Genomic DNA, 19,686 nt, shown 5'->3' with positions numbered 1-19,686 from the left:
GGCAATATGCTCAATTAATATTTGACAAAGGTGGCAAGAGCATACAGTGGAATAAAGACAGCCTCTTTAATAAATGGTGTTGGGAAAATTGGACAGCTACATGCAAAAAATGAAACTAGATGATCAACTTACACCATACACAAGAATAAACTCAAAATGAATAAAAGACTTAAATGTGACTCATGAATCCATAAAAATCCTAGAAGAAACTGTAGGCAACAAAATTTCAGACATTATGCCCTGGCCGGTTTGGTTCAGCGGTTGGAGCGTCGGCCTGCGGTCCAGAGAGACCCGGGTTCGGTTCCCGCTAAGGGCACGTACCTCGGTTGCAGTTTGGCCCTGGCCCTGGTCGGTCATGCGGGTGGCAGCCACTCGATGTGTCCCTTCACGTCGATGTTTCTCTCTCTCTCTCTCTGTTCCTCTCTCTCCCTCCCACTCTACCTGAACAAAAAATGGAAAAATGTCCTCAAGTGAGGATTAAAAAATAATAATAACAAAATTTCAGACATTATATACAGAAGAATTTTCACTGATACATCACCTAAGGCCACAGAAACAAAGGAGAAAATGAATACATGGCACTACATCAAACTCAAAAGCTTCTGCACAGCAAAAGATACAATCATCAAAACGAAAAGGCTACCCACTGTATGGGAGAGCATAATTGCCAATGATATATCAGATAAGGGGTTAATTTCCAATATATATAGAGTGCTCATACAACTCAACAAAAGGAAGACAAAGAACCCAATTAAAAAATAGGCAGAGGAACTAAATAGACACCTCTCCAAACAGGACATGCAAATGGCTAAGAGACATATGAAGAAATGCTCAACATCACTAATGATCAGAGAGATGCAAATAAAACAACAATGAGGTATCACCTCACACCTGTCAGAATGGCCGCCATCAACAATGCATTAAACAACAAGTGCTGGCAAGGGTGTGGAGAAAAGAGGACTCTAGTACACTGCTGGTGGGAATGCAGAATAGTGCAGCCACTATGGAAAACAATATGGTGTTACCTCAAAAAATTAAAAATTGAACTTCTATTTGACCCAGTGATCCCATTTCTAGGAATATACCCTAAGAAGCCTGAAACACCAATCAGGAAGAATATATGTACCCCCATGTTTGTAGCAGCACTATTTACAATAGCTAAGATCTGAAAACAGCCCAAGTGTACACCAGTAGATGAATGGATAACAAAGCTGTGGTACATATACACAATGGAGTACTATGCAGCTGTAAGAAAGAAAGATCTCTTATCCTTTGAGATGACATGGAGGGACCTGGAAAGTGTCATCCTAAGTGAAACAAGCCAAAAAGAGAAAGACAGGTATCATATGATCTCACTTATTTGTGGAATATAATTAACATAACAGTCTGAGGAATGGGGTAGTCCCAGAGATGTGGAAGTGGGGTACAGACTGACAATCCCCTGAAGAGGGGGTGGTGGGGGAGAGATAAACCACAGAACTTATATATGAACAATGGACATGGACAACAAAGCTGGGGACAGGGCAGGGAGGGAGGGGAAGGGGGGAATCAGTGGGGGAAAAAGGAGAAACGTCTGTAACAAAAATTAATTAATTAATTAATTAATTAAATAAAAAAAAGAAATACTGCCTCTGCCACATATTAGTTAAGTGACTATCTAGAAACTAATTCTCTTTCCAAAATCAAGTTTTCTCATCTCCAAAATCCAATAGTGCTACTTATCTCACAGGGTTGTTTAGACCCCCTATAAAACAACTAGGCCCATACTTGACACAGAGCATTCATTCAACAAATATCTGTTCTCTCTCCACTGAACCTTCCCTAAAAGAGACAACTTTGAGATCAAGTAAATAGCATGGCTAGCATAAAAAATTCTCCAAAATGGATTAGCAAAGAGGAAAATAAATAGACATGTGTGTTATAGTTGACTTTCATAGTCACTTTCTTTATTGATTTTAGAGAGAGAGGAAGGGAGAGGGAGAGAGAGATGAAAACATCAATGAGAGAGAACATCAATTGGCCACCTTCTGCATGACCCCCATTAGGGATTGGGCCCACAACCTGGGCATGTGCCCTGACCGGGAATCGAACCAATGACCTCTTGGTGCATGGGTCAACACTCAACCACTGAGCCACACTGGTCAGGCCATAGTCATTTTCACATTTGTAGGAATGAGTTGTCTGACAGAGTCTGGGGCAGGAAGAAAAATCATAACCCTATTTTTATTTACTTAGGTATCTGTTATGTCTTATGCCTACACAAGGCAAGATACAAAATATTTGTCAGTGCTAGACCTATCCCAAACTATAGGATCTTGGCAAAATCAAGATGCCTCTCCTGTCTTCACAATTCTGTAACAAGAAGGCAACAACTGCTGTTGTGAATAGACCACCCGAGAATGTTGTTGGAGCCTATGAAAAAGCCCTCTTTCCATTATTATTTGGTAAGAAAGTAGTTATATGAGGCTAAGGATGGGTTTAAGAGTGATAGTACAAGTATAAGTCTTCCTTTTAGTTGTAGTAGTAATGATAGGAAGGGTTGTTTAATGTTCAATTGATCAGGGACAGAATGTCACATGAGAATCATAAATCATAGGTTTGCAACCCTACAGGGACAAAAAGAGAGCCATCTAAAATTAAGTGGTTACTCTGTATTCTCTCCCTAAAATCTTGAAACAAACCTAGGAAGTGGAGATTTATACACCCATATTCTGAATGAGAAAACTGAGGATCACAGAAGTTAAGTCATTTCCCTAGGGTCAAACAACTAGTAAGTGGTGCAGCTGGGATTCAAAGCCAAATCTTTTATATTCCAAAGACACCAGATCCTAGAGAAATAACCACAACAAAAGTGAGGTCCTGGAGATTACATATCTAATACAAGTGCAAGGCATGAGGAAGAAATGTTCACTCCCAGGAGCCATCCTTTATCCACATACTTACTAAAAAATTGTCCTCTGGCCCAGCTGGTGTAGCTCAGTGGATTGATTATCATCCCATGGACTGAGAGGTCCCCGGTTGGATTCCCAGTCAGGGCACATGCCTGAGTTGCAGACTCAATTCCCAGTAGGGGGTGTGCAGGAGGCAGCCAATCGATGTTTCTCTCTCACATCAATGTTTCTATCTCTCCCTTCCTCTCTCTCTAAAAAGTCAATAAAAACATACTTTTTAAAAATTGTCCTCTGCATTTTCCATTTAAGAATGTGAACATTTGATTGGCAAGCTTGAGGGTATAATCAACTTTAGTGCCTGGACATGCCATCAACTCTCTCCCAAAAGGACACAAGAAATAAAAAGAGAGGGATGGAGAGAAGGAGAAAGATAGGAAAGGTTCAAAGGAAGGAAGAGACTGACAAAAGAAGTTGCATCTTCTTTTAGCCTTTTTATTGAGGTACAACATTCACACAGCAAAGTGCACAGATCTTGAATGTACAGCTCAATGAACTTTACATATTGGAGAAGGTTTAATTAGTTGTAACAATGAGTGGGTTAACCAGAGGAAATAGAATGATGTTGAATGATGTAGAATAATGTTGATGGGCCATTTAAGGTTGTTGACTGTTAATTTATCATGAACCAAGCTTTACTTGTTTTAAGTGCTTTTCTAAGTGTTCCAGTTTTTTTTGTTTTTTTTTTTATCTTAGTTAATCATCAAAGCAGCCCCATGAGGTAGGTATTATATATCTCCCTTTTCACAGTTAATGAAATGGGGAGACAGCAAAACACTGTCACCTATTTAAGGTCAAAGAGCTAGGGTTAGAGCCAGGTATCAAACCCAAATAATCTGTCTCTAAAGCCCATGATCTTAACCACTACACTAAGATATGCCCCCCAAACAGATTCTGATCACACACCAGCATTGCTCATACAGATCTACATAAACGTATTTAATAGTACATTGTATTACAGTAAAACCTTGATATAACAGACTGATTCTGGCGAGGGGGTGTCCATTAAAGCTGAAATTCTGTTATATATAATAAAGTAGTTTTTCCGAATGTGTATGTTAAAAAATTGACAAATTAGTTTGCCTGTTTTTACTTATGTAGACACGGTTGTGTAATTAAAATTAAGTATGTATGAAAAGTTTAATTTTACAGAAAAGTTTCCTATATGCATTACAGTAATTTTACAATTATACTGAATAGGTCTAGTAAATGCATGCATTCACCAGCTAGTTATGCAAGTAAACAAATTCATAGGCTGGGGCGTGGCTTAGCGCACATGGGAACTTCTGGCCAGTTCCTGTTACAACTGCTGCAGGAAGTCAAGCCTCCTGACCACAGAACCAATTACCATGAACGGTTCAGTATGATCACGTGCTAATCATTCACCGAACATTGTTTAGGAGCAGTTACTACTCTTGGATTTAAGTATGTAGACTATAGTTGTAGATATGTAATATTTAATTGTGTTGGTGAAATTACTGCAGTTTTATCCAACATATGGCCTATTCACTAAAATTTGTTAAAAATAACAGTGGCCCTGGCCAGTTTGGTTCAGTGGTTAGAGTGTAGGCCTGTGGACCGAAGGGTCTCAGGTTTGGTTCATAGTCAAGGGCATGTACTTGGGTTGCAGATTCGATCCCTGCTCTTGTTGGGGTGATGTGGGAGACACCGATCAATGTGTCTCTCTCACATCGATGTCTCTCTCTATCTCTCCCTTTCCTTTTTCTCTCTCTTTCCCTCCCTTCCACTATATCTAAAATAACTAATGGAAAAAGACCCTCAGGTGAGGTGAGGATTAACCTAAATAAATACATAAATAAAAATGTTTTTAAAAAGTGAATTAATAACACAAAAAAAACTGTTAATTTAATTATTAAAAATCTCTGTTAAAAGCATTTTAAAATTAACAGGGTGTTAATTTTCACATATGACATATGGACCAAAGTCCATTAAATAGAGTTCCGCAAAATCGAGGGTTTACTGTACACAGATGTAGCACATTTTCTTTTTTTTTTCCTTATATAGGTGCAAGCTCAATTACTAGGACCTGAAGAAAGTGTATTTTGTGTTCCTTTGCCCCTTGTGCCATCTTGGAAGAAACCTCAGGAAGGCTAGCAGAGAACATGGAGTTGTTTGCCTTTCTGGGCCTGAGAAGAGGCTCTGTCCAAACTAAGCCTGGCAATATACTGGGCCCTGAATATTTCATAGAGAGCATCTCCATAAATTTATAAATTGGTATTATGCTTGACAGTCTCCTCAGTTAGTTTCCCAAGAACTCTTTAGCTATTATTATGCATTCTCAAGTCAGCCACTAGACAACACTGAATTTCACAAAGGAGAGAGTTTATTTGAGGCTAGGTTACATTTAGGAATATGGAGGTCATTGTCATAATTTCCCTTTTTTCTGCTTTGCTGTATTTTCCAATTTTCTGTAGAGAGTATATGTAACTTTCATTTTGTGGAGGAAAATGAAGTTACTTTCTCTAAATAAAAATGCAGGCTAGGCAGAGGATAGAGATCTAAGATTCAGTGCTTTTGAATCTACTATGCTTAATCTATGATCCAGTATAGAGTATAAGCACAGAGAAATAAAAGCCTATATATATACAAAGACTTGTACATGAATGTTCATAGCAACTCCATCCACAGTGGCCCCAAATTTCAAATAACATTAATGTGCATAAACAAACTGTGGTATATACATACAATGAAAGATTACTTAACAATAAAAAAAGTCATAAAATAATTATGCTGACAGAAAGAAGATGAAACAAAAAAAGAGCACATACTGTATTCTTTTATTTGTATAACATTCTAGGAAATGCAAATTAATATATATTTATGGTAATCAGATTAGTGGTTACCTCTGGGGGTAGGGATTAACGGAGAAGGGGCCTGAGGGAACATTTTGAGGTGATGGAAATGTTCTATATCTTTTTATTTATTTATTTATTTATTTATTTATTTATTTATTTATTTATTTATTTATTTATTTATTTTAGAGAGGGGACAGGGGAGGAAGAGATAGAAACATTGATGACAGAGAACATCAAATGGTCTCCTCCTGCATGCCCCCCACTGGTGATTGGGCCCACAACCTGGGCATGTGCCCTGACAGGGAACTGAACCAGTGACTTCTTGGCACATGGGTCAACGCTCAACCACTGAGCCACACCTGCCAGATGAAAATGTTCTATATCTTGATCTCTTTATATGGATGGATGTTCTTTTAAATGCTTCTCTGTGGGGGGAGGTAGAAGAGGGTATAGGAAGAATAAATGGTGATGGAAGGAGACTTGACTTGGGGTGGTGAACACACAATATAATATACATAGTTGATGTATTATAGAATTGTACACCTAAAACCTATATAATTTTATTAATCAATGTCACCCCAATAAATTAAATTTAAGTTGTTTTTTTTTAAAATAAACAAAACAAAAATAAAAAATAATAAAATAAATGCCTCTTTGGACCCCTAATCCCACTCCTGCTATAATGCTGACACTTTTGTGCCCTTCAAAGTCAAACTGCTTCAAATAGTTGCCTATGCTCTTTGTTTCCATCATGTTGACCCTTCCCTGTCAGCTAACCACATTCTAATACATTCCAGTCCAAATTTTGGCCCTGTCACTCCATGAAAATAGATCTAGCTGAGGTCACCAATGAGCTCCATATTTCTAAATACAACACATATTTTCCAGTCTACATCTTATTTGACCCTCATCACCAATGGACACTTTTAACAGTCCACTCTCTACTTCTTGAAATAGTCTCTTCCTTTGCCTTCAATGACATGAGTCCTCCTAACATTCTTTTAAACCTCCCTGGCTTCTCTTCTCCTGTCTCCTTTGCAGGCTGATCCTCCTCTACTCCACATTAAATCCTGGCATTTCTTAAGGCTCCTTCTTATGTTCCTCTCTGATACTCTTCTGAGTTGGACAGCATTATCACCATACATGGCTTCAATTACCACCTATGAGCATAGAGCTCACAATTTATATCTCCAGTCTAGATTCCTCTTCCAGACTGCAGATCCATCCATTGAACTATCTATATGGCTTTCTTGGTGTTCTCAAAGATGTCTCCAACACAACATGTCTAAGACCAATCTCACAATTTTCATCCTTGAACTTAGTATTCAGTGTCTCTGACCGGCACCCCCAAACATCCAGTTGTACAAGCCAGAAAATGATAAGGCATATCATTGACCTCTCACTCTCCCTCACTCTCAGTTCCAATCCATTTCTAATTCCTGTGGATTTTATTTCCTATGTAACTCTAAAATACACCAATTTCCTCCATCTAAACCACAACTAGCCTAGTCCAATCTGCCATCATTTCTACCCTAGATTGTTGCAATGATTCCTAATAAAACTCCTCAGTACAGTCTGACTCCTTCCCAGTCCTTTGTCCACACTATAGCCAGGGTGATATTTTAAAAATCAAATCCATTCCATTATCACCACTACCACGATACCCCCCCCCACACACACACACACACATACACACGGGGCTACCAATGGCTCTTAAGATATAGACAAAACAGCTTAAGGTGGCTTCTGTTGACATTCCAGTACCATGGCAGTCCACACATCTTGACTCCTATATACCAGCACACCTTCAACTCCCACCACAATGCTCTCCCACTGTCTCTTGAACTCAAGCAGTACTGGCATTCTCTCAGCCTCTTTTACTCAATATCGTATCTCTAAACACATAGCCTTAAGCCTTATCCCCGAAACCCCATCTCCAACCTAATAAGCTTCTACTCTTCCTTACCTCTCATCTCCATAATCACATTCTCAGGGCAGAATTACTGACCACCTTGACTAGTCAATTCCCCCTATTTTATAGGTTCTTATAGAACTGTGAACCTCTTCTTCCTCATTGCAACTACATGCTTGTATGGCTATTTGCTTGCTATTTGGTTCCCCTACTAGAGTATGAGTTCCACGAAGACTAAGACATTGTAGATGATTTTTGCTCACATCTGGTTCCTCAGCACCCAGAACAATGTTTGGCAATAAGCATCTTGTGAATAAATGAATACATAGGTAGTGTTCAGTGGTCTTTTAGAAAAGAATTGCCACCCAACAGGCCAGACTGATATATACTACCATAAGCACTGTCTGAAAGTGACTTCTGTCATGGAGAAATATAGCCAGACACTAGTTAAGAGCAGTAAAAACAGATTGTATTCAGTACTATTACAATAGGGGAAAACATACTTCTGTATAAAATTGGGCTCAATTTTGCCCTAGCCAGTTTGGCTCAGCAGTTAGAGCATGTGCCTGTGAACCGAAGGGTCTCGGGTTTGATTGCCAGTGGAGGGTATGTACCTGGGTTGCAGGTTCAATCCCAATCCCAGGCCATGCAGGAAACAACCAGTCAATGTGGCTCTCTCACATCAATGTTTCTCTCTCCCTCCCTTGTTCTCTATCTAAAAAAAAAATCAATGGAAAAATATCCTCAGGTGAGGATTAATAAAAATAAATTGGGCCCTGGCCGGTTTGGCTCAGCGGTTGGAGCGTCGGCCTGCGGTCCTGAGAGACCCGGGTTCGGTTCCCGCTAAGGGCACGTACCTCGGTTGCAGTTTGTCCCCGGCCCTGGTTGGTCGTGCGGGTGGCAGCCACTCGATGTGTCCCTTCATGTCGATGTTTCTCTCTCTCTCTCTCCCTCCCGCTCTATCTGAACAAAAAATGGAAAAATGTCCTCGGGTGAGGATAAAAATAAATAAATAAATAAATAAATAAATAAATAAATAGGGCTCAATTTTTAATACAACAAAGACAAGTGGGGCATATAGTCAAGGAACAGAGTGATGGGGTCAGTGGATGGAAAATTACTAAGAGGAGATATCAAGGAGGGGGCATTCTTGCTAAACCAACTTAACAGGATTCTTGGTAAAGGCAGGCCAAGTTGATTAGGCATCAAATGTAGAAGATTACTTAGAAAAATTATTGCCAAAAAAGGGCAGGGTCCAAGGATGAGGCCTAATTGAAAAGAGGTCTTAGAAGAACCTGTCTGAAGTTTGATCAAGGAGAGAGTCTTTGTCATTTCCTTAGGTCATTGTATTTCCATTTATCCTGCTAGTCTCCCCACAAAATGTGTCATATCTCCACTACTCTACTTATTACCCCATAGGTATTTGTAAATTCATTCATTTTAAGTGTGTAATTCAATGGTTTTTAGTAAATTTATAGAGTTGCACAAACCATCAGTGCAATCTAAGTTTAGGACATTTTCATTATCTTTAAAACATCTTTATGCCCATTTTCAGTCACTCCCCCTGTTCCTGCCCTATAGGCACTTTTGAAGACCCTTATATTTGCATAAGGCTAAAAGTTGCAGCTTAGCCAGACAAGCAAAAATAAAAACTGCCACACGTGAAATAATTTAAGTACCACTGAGTAATAACTGCAGTCTGACTATTTGCTCAAAAAATTTTAGAAGAGAAATCAGTATGAACTGAGGAGTGGAAAGAAGTTCTAAAGAAGAGGTAGAACATTTTAGAGCTTTGCTGCAAAGCAGATAAATGCAAAATAAAAAAAGAAAAAGTAAACTAACAAGAGTTGAGAACTATTCAAACAAACAAAATAACTCACTCACATGTTTTCAGAACTTTTTAAATTTTCAATGTGTTATGACACTTGGGGAGCTGTTTATCCTTGATCCAGTAGGCAATGGGAGTTTTGAGAACAGAAGGAAAAAGATTAATCACAAGCCATAAAAGCTGAATCAATATCCAACTGAAAATAAACCTGTACTGAGTGCCTACTGTGTGTGAAGGAAAAAGTGGCTCCCTCTCTCGCCAGCTCTCAGGGCCCTCTGCCATGAACCCCAGGGCGATGATCACACTACGCGGGAGGGGGGTGGGGCGAGATACCCCGCGGAGAGGGCGCCAGAGAGGGTCCAGGGCCGGTCCTTCCCTTCTAGGTCGGTGTGGCCCGGTTTGGCCTTGGGCCTTCTGCTCCCGGCGCTCAGCTGCACCGAAAAGAGAGCATCCCGGGAGGGCGGGTGCGGTTCCAGGTTCAGCGTTAACAGACCTGGCCGCGGTTGGCAAAGAGGTAGTCTCCCCTCTCAGAACTCCGCTGACACCCCCTCCCCCTCCCTCCCCTTCGCCACTACCCGCCATTCACCATGCTGACCGCGCGCTCCCTCTAGCGGCCAGCACGTGCCCCACGCGGTGGGCCGCCATTGCTCCGGCGGCTTCTTCCGCATCCCTGCAGGAAACGAAATATACCAGGGGCATGGAGGGCAGATTGAGGGTCTCCGAGGTGCGGGAGCCGAAAGGGAGTCATGAGTCTTATCAAACTCTCCGCCTGCCTGAGGCCCCCCTTACCGGCCCTTTCCCCCTGCCTCTTAGCGGGCTTTCTGGAGGGAAAGGAAGACTACGGGCTGGAGAGCGACAGAGGAGGAGCTGGACCCACCTCTAGTCGCCGCCACGCTCCCCACACAGGTCCCAGGACACCACTACTCTTACACAGTCCCATGCAGATCTGGGCCATGTTCTTCTCTTTCCTTCGCCGAACATCATTTCCTCCTCCCTTCCGGCATCCTGCTTCTTTCCCAAAGACAAGGTTGATCCTCACCCTCCGTGACATTCCGTTTCCTCATCTCTAAAGTGGAGATGGCATGGACACCTAATAACATCGCGGGTATGACAACAAGCCCAGTGCAAAGAGGGAGGGAGGAAGAGAGGAAGAAAAGGGGAGAAAGCGTGGGAAAGGGTACTTACAATCCTCAGGTAAATGTCCTAATTAGTGTATAGGTCAGCTGGAGCATTGGAATACGTAAATACTCCAGAAAAGAATTCCTGAATAAATTACGGTAATTCTCAGGTGTTGTCACTCTGTACCTATCTCTTCTTTCAGAAGCTTTTCAGAGGGCTGGCGGCGAGTGGGTGGTGTGTTCTTTGCATCTGTCTGTGCAGGTCACTGATGAGAGCGGGGGCTTGCACACACAGGCTCCAGACACAAGCTAACCCCTCCCCTCCTGAGTGCTAACCTGATGGCCCCTGGAACTTGCTTGCTTTGCATTCACAAGACTGAATGTTGGTCAGTGCGGAAGCAGGTTGTGAAATGGCCATGGTGATTCTCCCAGCTTGATATCAGGCACAGCTACACCAAGTGGTTTACTCTCTCACCTGCTCTCCAGGCTGCCCTGGGCCTGGGGAGCAATTATACAACAACTCAGGTTTCACTCCATCAGCAGACCTCCAGGCCCATCTTGAAGTCATCTTTGTTTTTGTTGATAGTTTAGGAATTCTCCCTAATGGAAAAGGACTTTGATTTGTAGAACTTCAAATGCATTTTTATATCAATTTTCTGAGGAAGGGGAGGTACAGAAATGTTCCATGCTTACAGATAGGACAGTGTCTGGCTTAGTGACCTCCCTTATGGTTGAATGGATGCAGGAGTAAATGAATGGACGAATAACAAAATCCATGCAGAAGCCAGTGGTTCCTAGAGTTTCTGATTCAGCCAGTCTGGGGTAGGAACTGATACTTTACATTTCTAACAAGTTCTCAGGTTATGCTGATGCTGCTGGCCCAGGAATTGCAGTCTGAGAACCCCTGGCATAAACAGCAGTGAAGGCCCCTTTAGACCATGATAGTTGTGGCTGCAAACTTTCAGCCTGATCCTGCCAAGTAATTCCTGGGTGCAGTCTAAAATTAATCTCCTGAGTTGGTGGTTGGTGGGTATGGGTGGGTTGCCCACTTTACCTCCCAGCAAACTCTCCTGGAAAATGTTAGAGTGTTAGATTTGAGAGTTAGAGATGGGATGTGACAGGGACTGCTGTCCATTTCCACACTTCTAGTGATCAACAGTCCACTTGAGTAAGTGGACTTGACCACTTGAGTAAGCCCCCTCCTGTTTTTACTTTTTAATTGGGTTTATTGGGGTGACATTGGTTAATAAAATTACATAGGTTTCAAGTGTACAATTCTATAATACATCATCTGTATATTGTATTGTGTTATTCACCACCCCAAGTCAACTCTCCTTCCACCACCATTTAGCCTTCCTATACCCTCTTCTACCTCCCCCACCCCCTTTTCCCTCCAGTAATCACATACTGTTGTCTGTGTCTATGAGGGTTTGTTTTTTTTTTTTCACCCAGCCCGGCAACTTTTGAGTTTTCTTATCCAGCAGAGGAAGCAAACACCTTAGCTCTCTGGACTCAGCCAATCATTTCCTGGGTGTTGGTGACATCTAGTGGCTAACTGGAGAATTTTTGCTCATACTTAGAGAACGTTCTGGAAAATTAACTGAGCAGCCTGGAAAGCAAAAACACCCACTTGTAAACTCTCTTAGAAAGGCTTCCCGAAGGGCTTAGGAGGTGAAGGACGGGCTCATTATGGCATGAATCAAATGGATTTCTTGCTCTTATAGCTGTAATAGAAATTAGAAGTCATCAAAGATTCTCAAATCACCTCCAACTGTATCCTCAGTATGAATACTTTTCTAGGAATAGTGCTCAATAAAAAATGTCCTTGAATAAAGTGGAGTTAGGTAATATCAATTTAGTATTTGTTTTCCATCCCTAAGTGTTTCTCTGGGTCCCGTGCTCTAAACGTACCAAAGGTAACAGTCCATTTCCAGTATGGTCAGATCTACAGAGATCTGGAGAAATTCAGATTCAGGTGGTACTGACCTGAAGGCATCCAGGCCTTTAAATCATCAAAAGGTGTAAGTGTAATGGCCTCTATGATGTGGGCAGAAATTTAAGAGAACCACAGATATCACAGGAGTTGTTAATAAGCACATGCGAAGTGCACTTTAACAGAAAGGTTAAACTACTTGTTACACAGGAAAAAGAGGGAGGCAATCAGGGATCATGAAGGAAGCTGCCTCAAAGTTGGTGTCTTAAGGTTCAGATAAGCCTTTTAAAAACCTGTTATGGGTCACAAAACGTGGTGGTGAAACCTGCAGCATCAGCAGATTCTCAAGCACTACCCCAGAACTACAGAATTCCAGAAACTCTAGGAAAGGGGCCCAGTAATCAATGATTGAACAATGCCTGCAGAGGATTCTGGTGCATGCTCAAGTCTGAGAACCACTGATTTAAAACAAGGTTTAAATGCTCTGAAAAACCTTAAAGGGTGTTTGGAAACTATTAATTTATGGAGAAGACTGAATTATTTCTACAACACAGGCCTAGTTTTTCAAATACAAAGGTGCCTTAATCTTCTCAGTTATGGTTAAATAAAAGGTACAGGATTATTTGCTTTTTCTTCTTTGGATTCTCAAGGATGCTGTCTTGATAGTCTCCAGAGTAGGCCAATAGCCCTATGGACATGTTGATAGTAAGTTCAGATACAAACAGAAAGTTGCTCCACCTGAGTAGTAATCAAAGCAATAGCCCAGCCTGTGTAGCTCAGTGGATTGAGAGTCATCCCATGGACTGAGGTCCTGGTTTGATTCCCACTCAGGACACATGCCCGGGTTGCAGGCTGGATCCCCAGTAGGGGGCATGCAGGAGGCAGCTATGTTTCTCTCTCACATCAATGTTTCTATCTCTCCCTTTCTCTCCAAAAAAATCAATAAAAACATAGTTTTTTAAAAATACAAATTAAAATAGCAACAGGATACCATTTTTCAACTAACAAATTGGCCAAGATCAAGAATAGTGTACACCAAGAAGGCTACAGGGGTAAAATTTAAAAATGTACATTCCTGATGGAACATAAAGTACCATGATCTTTCCAGTAATATAAATCAAAAGCTTCTAAAATGTGTATACCTTTGATTCAGCACTTTTAGGAATGTATCTTAGAAATACTTAATGATATATGCAAGAATGTATGATGTTAATGTATGCTTATATTTAAAAAATTGAAAACAATTTAAAAACTTCAACAGCAGAAGACTGTGTAAAAGAAATGGCTCATATGACAGAACATAATAAAAATCAAGCTGTACAAGATTATTTTTCCAGTTTTTAAAAGGAAGATTTATTTAACAAGTTTCACTTAGTACAACACATCTAATGGAAATCACAATACAAGGAAAGATTTAAATGAAAGCTTCAGAATTTTATACAAATGACATGACCCAACTCCTAAAGTATTGATTGGTGTTACATCTCAAAATTGCCCCAAATCTTAATAAAAAATAAAAGTGTACACTCACGTGCCTTACAGAATAGTAAACCAAAAAGCTAGAATTAACAAACATGCCAAATGTTTTCACTTTGAATCATAGACAGAGCTCCTATATTTGAGTTTTACAGAAAAGCATGTTTCTCAACATGCATCCAAAGTTTTCAATGTATTGTGGTATAAGAGCAACATTTAACATAAGAGAAACTGCTTTAACCTAAATATGCTTACTGCTTAGGTACACTCCTACAACATAACTAACTTGAGGAAAGATGAAAATTGTTTTAACAGTTATGGTCAATACTGAACTGTTATTACATCCTAAATGAATGTTTCAGTGTTCAAAATTACTGAGCTTGAAGTATGAAAACAATCCTGGTTTCCATTTTACAGTAAGCATAAATCACAAGCTTGTAATGCAAAAGTGTTAAACTTAACCTTTGTTTTCTTAAAAAAAAAAAGAAAGAAAGAAAGAAAGAGAGAAAGAAAGAAAAAAGCTGACCTAGAGTGATCAGAATCAGTATTTCCCATTTCCCATACTGAATATGCTAGACAACCCTCCCATTCTATTCAACTCCCATAAATGCACAGCTTCCATTTCTGTAGTAGCTGTTTAATACTCCTTCTCTACCTATGCAAGGTTTGACTGATAGTCACTGGAGTTTTCCTGCAGAACTTGGTCATATCCACTCATACTGCTCTGACCACCATAACCACCTCCATAACCACCACTCAGCTGCTGGCTAGCAGGACCCCCATAACTAGACTGGTTGGATAAGCCCATCCCACCCATCATTTGGCTACCATAAGCACCACTACTTGCCCCTGCTGTAGAATTCAAAAAGAGTTCTACATAGCTGTGATCATAAGCTCCCCCACTTGTTCCTGCAGTAGAATTCAAGAAGAGCTCCACATATCTGTGTTGCATATTAGCCTTGTCTTTTGCCATAGCTGCCACAGCATCTTCATGAGTAGCAAACTCAACGTCTGCCTCGCCAGTAACTCTGCCATCAGGTCCAATTTCAATGTGTACTCTCATGGGGTTAAGGGGTGAGAAAAAATTGTAAATATCATTCTCAGTGGCTCTGTAAGGTAATCCCCTCATGTGTACACAGTGCCCTGTGGTGCTCTGGAAACTGGACCCACCATCTCCATATCTATGATCAGACATTCCTGAAAAACAGTAATTGAGGTCTCTTCCAAATCTATCAGACCCAAAACCATACCCATCATTATAGCCACCATAATCATCATAGCCTCCATACCCTCCACCATAGGCACCCCGCCTCATCCTTTCAAACCCAGCCCCTCTGCCAATGCTATTATACCCTCTGCCAGCACCTGGCCTATCATAGGGACCTGGTCGCTGCATAGCCATGAGCTTTCGAGGGGGGTCGTAGTGGGTTCGGACTTCAGCTCGGCTACTCTTAAAGATTTCAATGTACCTGTGTCCTATTCTTTCCTTGTGTTTCTTTAAGGCCTTTTCAGCTATCTCCTGTGAAGCAAACTGCACAAAGGCCTCCCCTGTGCTCCGCCCTTGAAAGTCCACAGGCAGTGTCATCCCATTTGGCACAATTTCCAACCCTGAAAAAAACTGAACAATCTCCTCCTTGCTACAGCCAAATGGGAGTCCTCTAAGGCGGACGAAGCCATCATTGGCAGTATCAGGACTATTCGGACCTGTATGCTTCAACACCCAATCCATTTCAACACTGTTGGACTTGAATACTTCAACGTATCTGTGTCCCATGGTTTCTCTGTCCTTCTTCAAAGCCAATTTCACTTCATCTTCCGATTCAAGTTCGACAAATGCTTCACCACTTGGTCTGCCTTCTCTGGTGTAGATGAAACGAATACCTGATGTGCCATTTTGGATTTTGCAATCGGAGAAGAAGCGCATCACTTCATCAGCAGAGCAGGACCAGGGTAGGCCCCTGACCTTCACCACGAAACCCTCCCTGCCTTCCGTGCTCAGCATCATGATGACTGTTAGGCTCTTGATGGCAAGCTCGGCTCAATGCAGTTTCAGTGTAGCTGAAAAAAATCAGAAGACTATTAAGAATAAATGTTCACATACAGCAAGAGAAAAAAAAGCAAACTATTAATACAAAATTCAAATACACTGCTTTTTTTGTAAGACATTAACATAAACAAACTGCACCAAATTTCTAATTCATCAACAATTATTTATTTGATACCTATTGTGTGTTGGATACCATTAATGGTGGTTATTTCTGGGTGGTAGAATTATGGGAGCTTTTTGTTTCAGGAAATGTTTTCTTTGGAAATTTCAGTACGTTCTAAGATTTCTACATTGACCATATATTAACGTCATACTCAAAAAGGAGTAAAAAATTAACATCAACAAAATCAGTGGAAGACATCGGCAAATTTAAAAAATGGCTATATATGATTACATAAAAATAAAGAAACTTCATTACATCAAAAGATTAAACGGAATTAAAAGACAAACAATACACTTGAGAAGATACCTGCAACAAATGCACTGATACTCTTACATAAAGAACTCACAAATTAATAAAATCAGAGAAATATTAAGGCCTAAGAGATAAATGGACAAAAGACATTATGAGGAATTCACGCATTTATTTTATATTTTTTAATTGCCAGGTCCAGGCTCTGGCATACAAGGATAAATAAGCCCCAAAAGGACTTACAGTCCTACAGGGGTACTTACTATCTGTCTTTACTAAAAACAAAAGGGCAAATAAATACATTATCTCTGCTATGACAGGGTGAAAGGGTGGATTAAAGCAGGGTATGGTTGGTCAATTCTATCAGTTAGCACAGAACAGTTAAATGAAACAGAATAACCAGTTCAGGGATCCATAAACAAAATTTTAAAATTATGATAGAGCATAAAATGGGAAGAGGCAAGGCAGGAAATAAAGCTGGCAAGGTAAAGATCAGACCTCAAAGGCCTTATTTGACAGACAAACACTAAGGGCCTTTAAGAAGAGAGTAAAGGGAAGGGAATGAGGGGATAGGAGTTAGGAGAAGGGGAGTGAGGGGACAGCAGTGAGAGGATAGTAGTGAGGGGAGGGAAGTGACATCTTCAGAACCCTTTCGGATAGATTACCCTGGAAACAGTGTAGTACTCAAACAGTGAGGGTTGAGGTGATACTAGCAAGATCAGTTAGAACACTTATCTCCTAGAGATACGTTAAGGATTCACCTAAGGCAACAGCGGTTTTTATAAAAGGAGGCAAGATGTGATCTATGTATTCAAAACAGTGGACTCTGCAGAACTTAAATAAAAGATTAAATGTAGCGGAATAGAGATGTGAGGATACAAGGAGAGGAGTCTAGGAAATATTCAAACCTCATCGATCACCAGAAATGCACGTTAAAACCAAAATTAATTACCACTTTTTACCCATCAAGATAATGAAAACTAAACAGTAAGGATAAATCAATGCTGATATTCACGGTTCACAAACTAACACACACCCAGAAGAGTGAAAGTTGGTACAGTATATCTGGAAAACAATTTGGAAATATGTATCATGTCTTCTGGTACAGTAAACCCATTCTAGGTTATGTGCCATAAGGGGATGATCTGAAATTCAGACAAAAACTTATGGAGCTATATAGTCATTCAAAGGTATTTTATTAAGAAATGTAGACTATTACACACTTATTTTTTAAAATTATAAAAATATGTAATTACATGAGAAATTACTTATGATATAATCTTAAGTGACCCAAGATCACAGCTACTTTATAATTTCAACTATGTAAAAAATATATATTCTTCAACCCTGCTAGAACTCCTTCCAGAATGTGTTCAACTGAAATACTCACAAATGTTCACTGCAGCACTGTAATTTCAGAAAATCAGAAACCTAAGTATCCATCAATAGCGGGAATAGTGCTATGAAGCTGTGAAAAAAAAAAACTGCTCTGACCTAGGAGTTCCAAAATATATTAAATGAGAGAATATGCATAGCATGATCCTACTTATTTTAAAATATAAGCATGCATGTATATATGTTTATAAATGCATAGAGGAAGATCTGGAAGCAAATAATACAAACTTGCTTTCTGAAGAAAGAACTGGAGGGAAGAGTGAAGTGGATTCTCACTTCTTACCCTATATACTTCTACATAGGTTTAATTTTTTTAAGTCGCTGTAATTGTAATTAAAAAACAATGTTAGGAAAAATATATGCATGGGAAATGTGTCAAATATTAACTGGTTTCTGAGTGCTAGGTCTATGGCTTTTTAAATTATATTTTAAAATTTTTGGTGCATTCTTAATTTTCTAGAGTAATTACTTTAATTCAACAAAAATAACAAATTAAATTGTTTGCTTTTCTGGGGTTTGGTATAGCATATTTTATAAAAGTTTCTAATTTAATGTGTGGATGGTTTAGCAGACATGGTTTGGGAACACTGGGCCTCTTGGAAAGTACAAAGTGTACTAACTGCCATAAAACTAGAGGATTCAATTCAACAAACACTAACTACCCATTATGTGCCTTGCACACTGCATCCGCAGTGATAACAGTCTTCCTATAAACCATCTTTAGATCTGAGCGATAGATTTTCCGACTCTTAGCTCTTGGATGACCCACCCCATTTAATGTCCCTACAGCCCTCTAGGCCTTAACATCCCCTCTGTAGTGGCAGAGAAGTTCTGCTTCATTACTGTATTTCCTGGGAAGGCCACTAAAACTCCGTTGCCCGAGGTACAAACCAGGATTCCATTTGTAAGTTAAGAATCTGTGTATTTATGTGTGTTATACACATACTTTTTATACACCATAATGCTGAGTAGTTATCTCTGGGTGATGAATTACGAGTATTTTTTTTAACTTACAGTATATTGTTATTTTTCGAATGTTCAAAATTGAACAAGTATATTGTTGTTATAAGCAAAAAATAAACGTTATTTAAATACTCAACTCAGTAGAAACATTTATTGGGCGCCTCTGTTAGGCACGTAATATTTGCCTAGATGTGATTTTTACATGTAAAACTGACTTGGTACCTCTCCCTACAGACAATCAGGCAGTGGAGACTGAATGCCTGAAAGGATGGACGAGCACTCTGAACACCGGTCTCAATGTTTTTTTCTTTTTTCTAATCCACGGACGTGGTTTTCAACCGTTTCTCACCGTAAGGTTTCTCTTAAGGGTCCCCTGAGACCCGCCCAGACAGTGAGATATACAAAAACCATACACAGTCACGAACGTCCACCATTTCCCCACCAGGCGCAGCAAAGGCGGCTTCCCGGCACTGAGATGGGGGAGTGGGGGGCGGGGGAGGAGAAAGCAAAAAGCGAAAAAGGAGAAGGAGGCCCGCGGACCCCGCTTTTTGGTCTTCATCATTACCACCCGTGGGTCCCCAGTTCCCACCCACACACCAACCTCTAACGATGCCGGACGATGTTCCTCCTTCCCTCAAACGGCTATAGCGAGACGGTAGACGACGACCAGAACTACTTCTGCTCACGTAAGCGAATGATCACGTGAGCGCCTACGTCATGTGAGATCTCGGTCACGTGAGCAACTCTCCGCTTAAACTCTGGCTCACTGAAGTGCCACACTTCCTTCTGGTATGGAAATGGGGCGGGACAATGTTAAGGAAGGAAGTGTGTGATTGGT

At 40.4% G+C, this 19,686-nt stretch overlaps 1 protein-coding gene across 1 annotated transcript; it reads right to left on the bottom strand.

The window, feature by feature from the left end:
- Window positions 1-13,883: 13,883 nt before the first annotated feature.
- HNRNPH2 (heterogeneous nuclear ribonucleoprotein H2) lies at window positions 13,884-19,552 on the bottom strand. Its single transcript, XM_036271464.1, has 2 exons — window positions 19,450-19,552; window positions 13,884-16,089 (listed from the first exon to the last, which is right to left on the bottom strand). The coding sequence occupies exon 2, from the start codon at window positions 16,034-16,036 to the stop codon at window positions 14,687-14,689; it is 1,350 nt and encodes a 449-aa protein (XP_036127357.1). The 5' UTR covers window positions 16,037-16,089; window positions 19,450-19,552; the 3' UTR covers window positions 13,884-14,686.
- Window positions 19,553-19,686: the final 134 nt, after the last annotated feature.

This window comes from Molossus molossus, unplaced genomic scaffold (genome assembly GCF_014108415.1).
Source record: "Molossus molossus isolate mMolMol1 unplaced genomic scaffold, mMolMol1.p scaffold_m16_p_2, whole genome shotgun sequence".
Lineage (NCBI taxonomy): Eukaryota > Metazoa > Chordata > Mammalia > Chiroptera > Molossidae > Molossus > Molossus molossus.
This window is presented reverse-complemented; position numbering and strand designations above follow the sequence as displayed.

What these genes read in the sequence shown, in the direction of transcription:
- HNRNPH2 (XM_036271464.1), bottom strand. Translation starts at nt 16,036, where the DNA reads ATGATGCTGAGCACGGAAGGCAGGGAGGGTTTCGTGGTGAAGGTCAGG.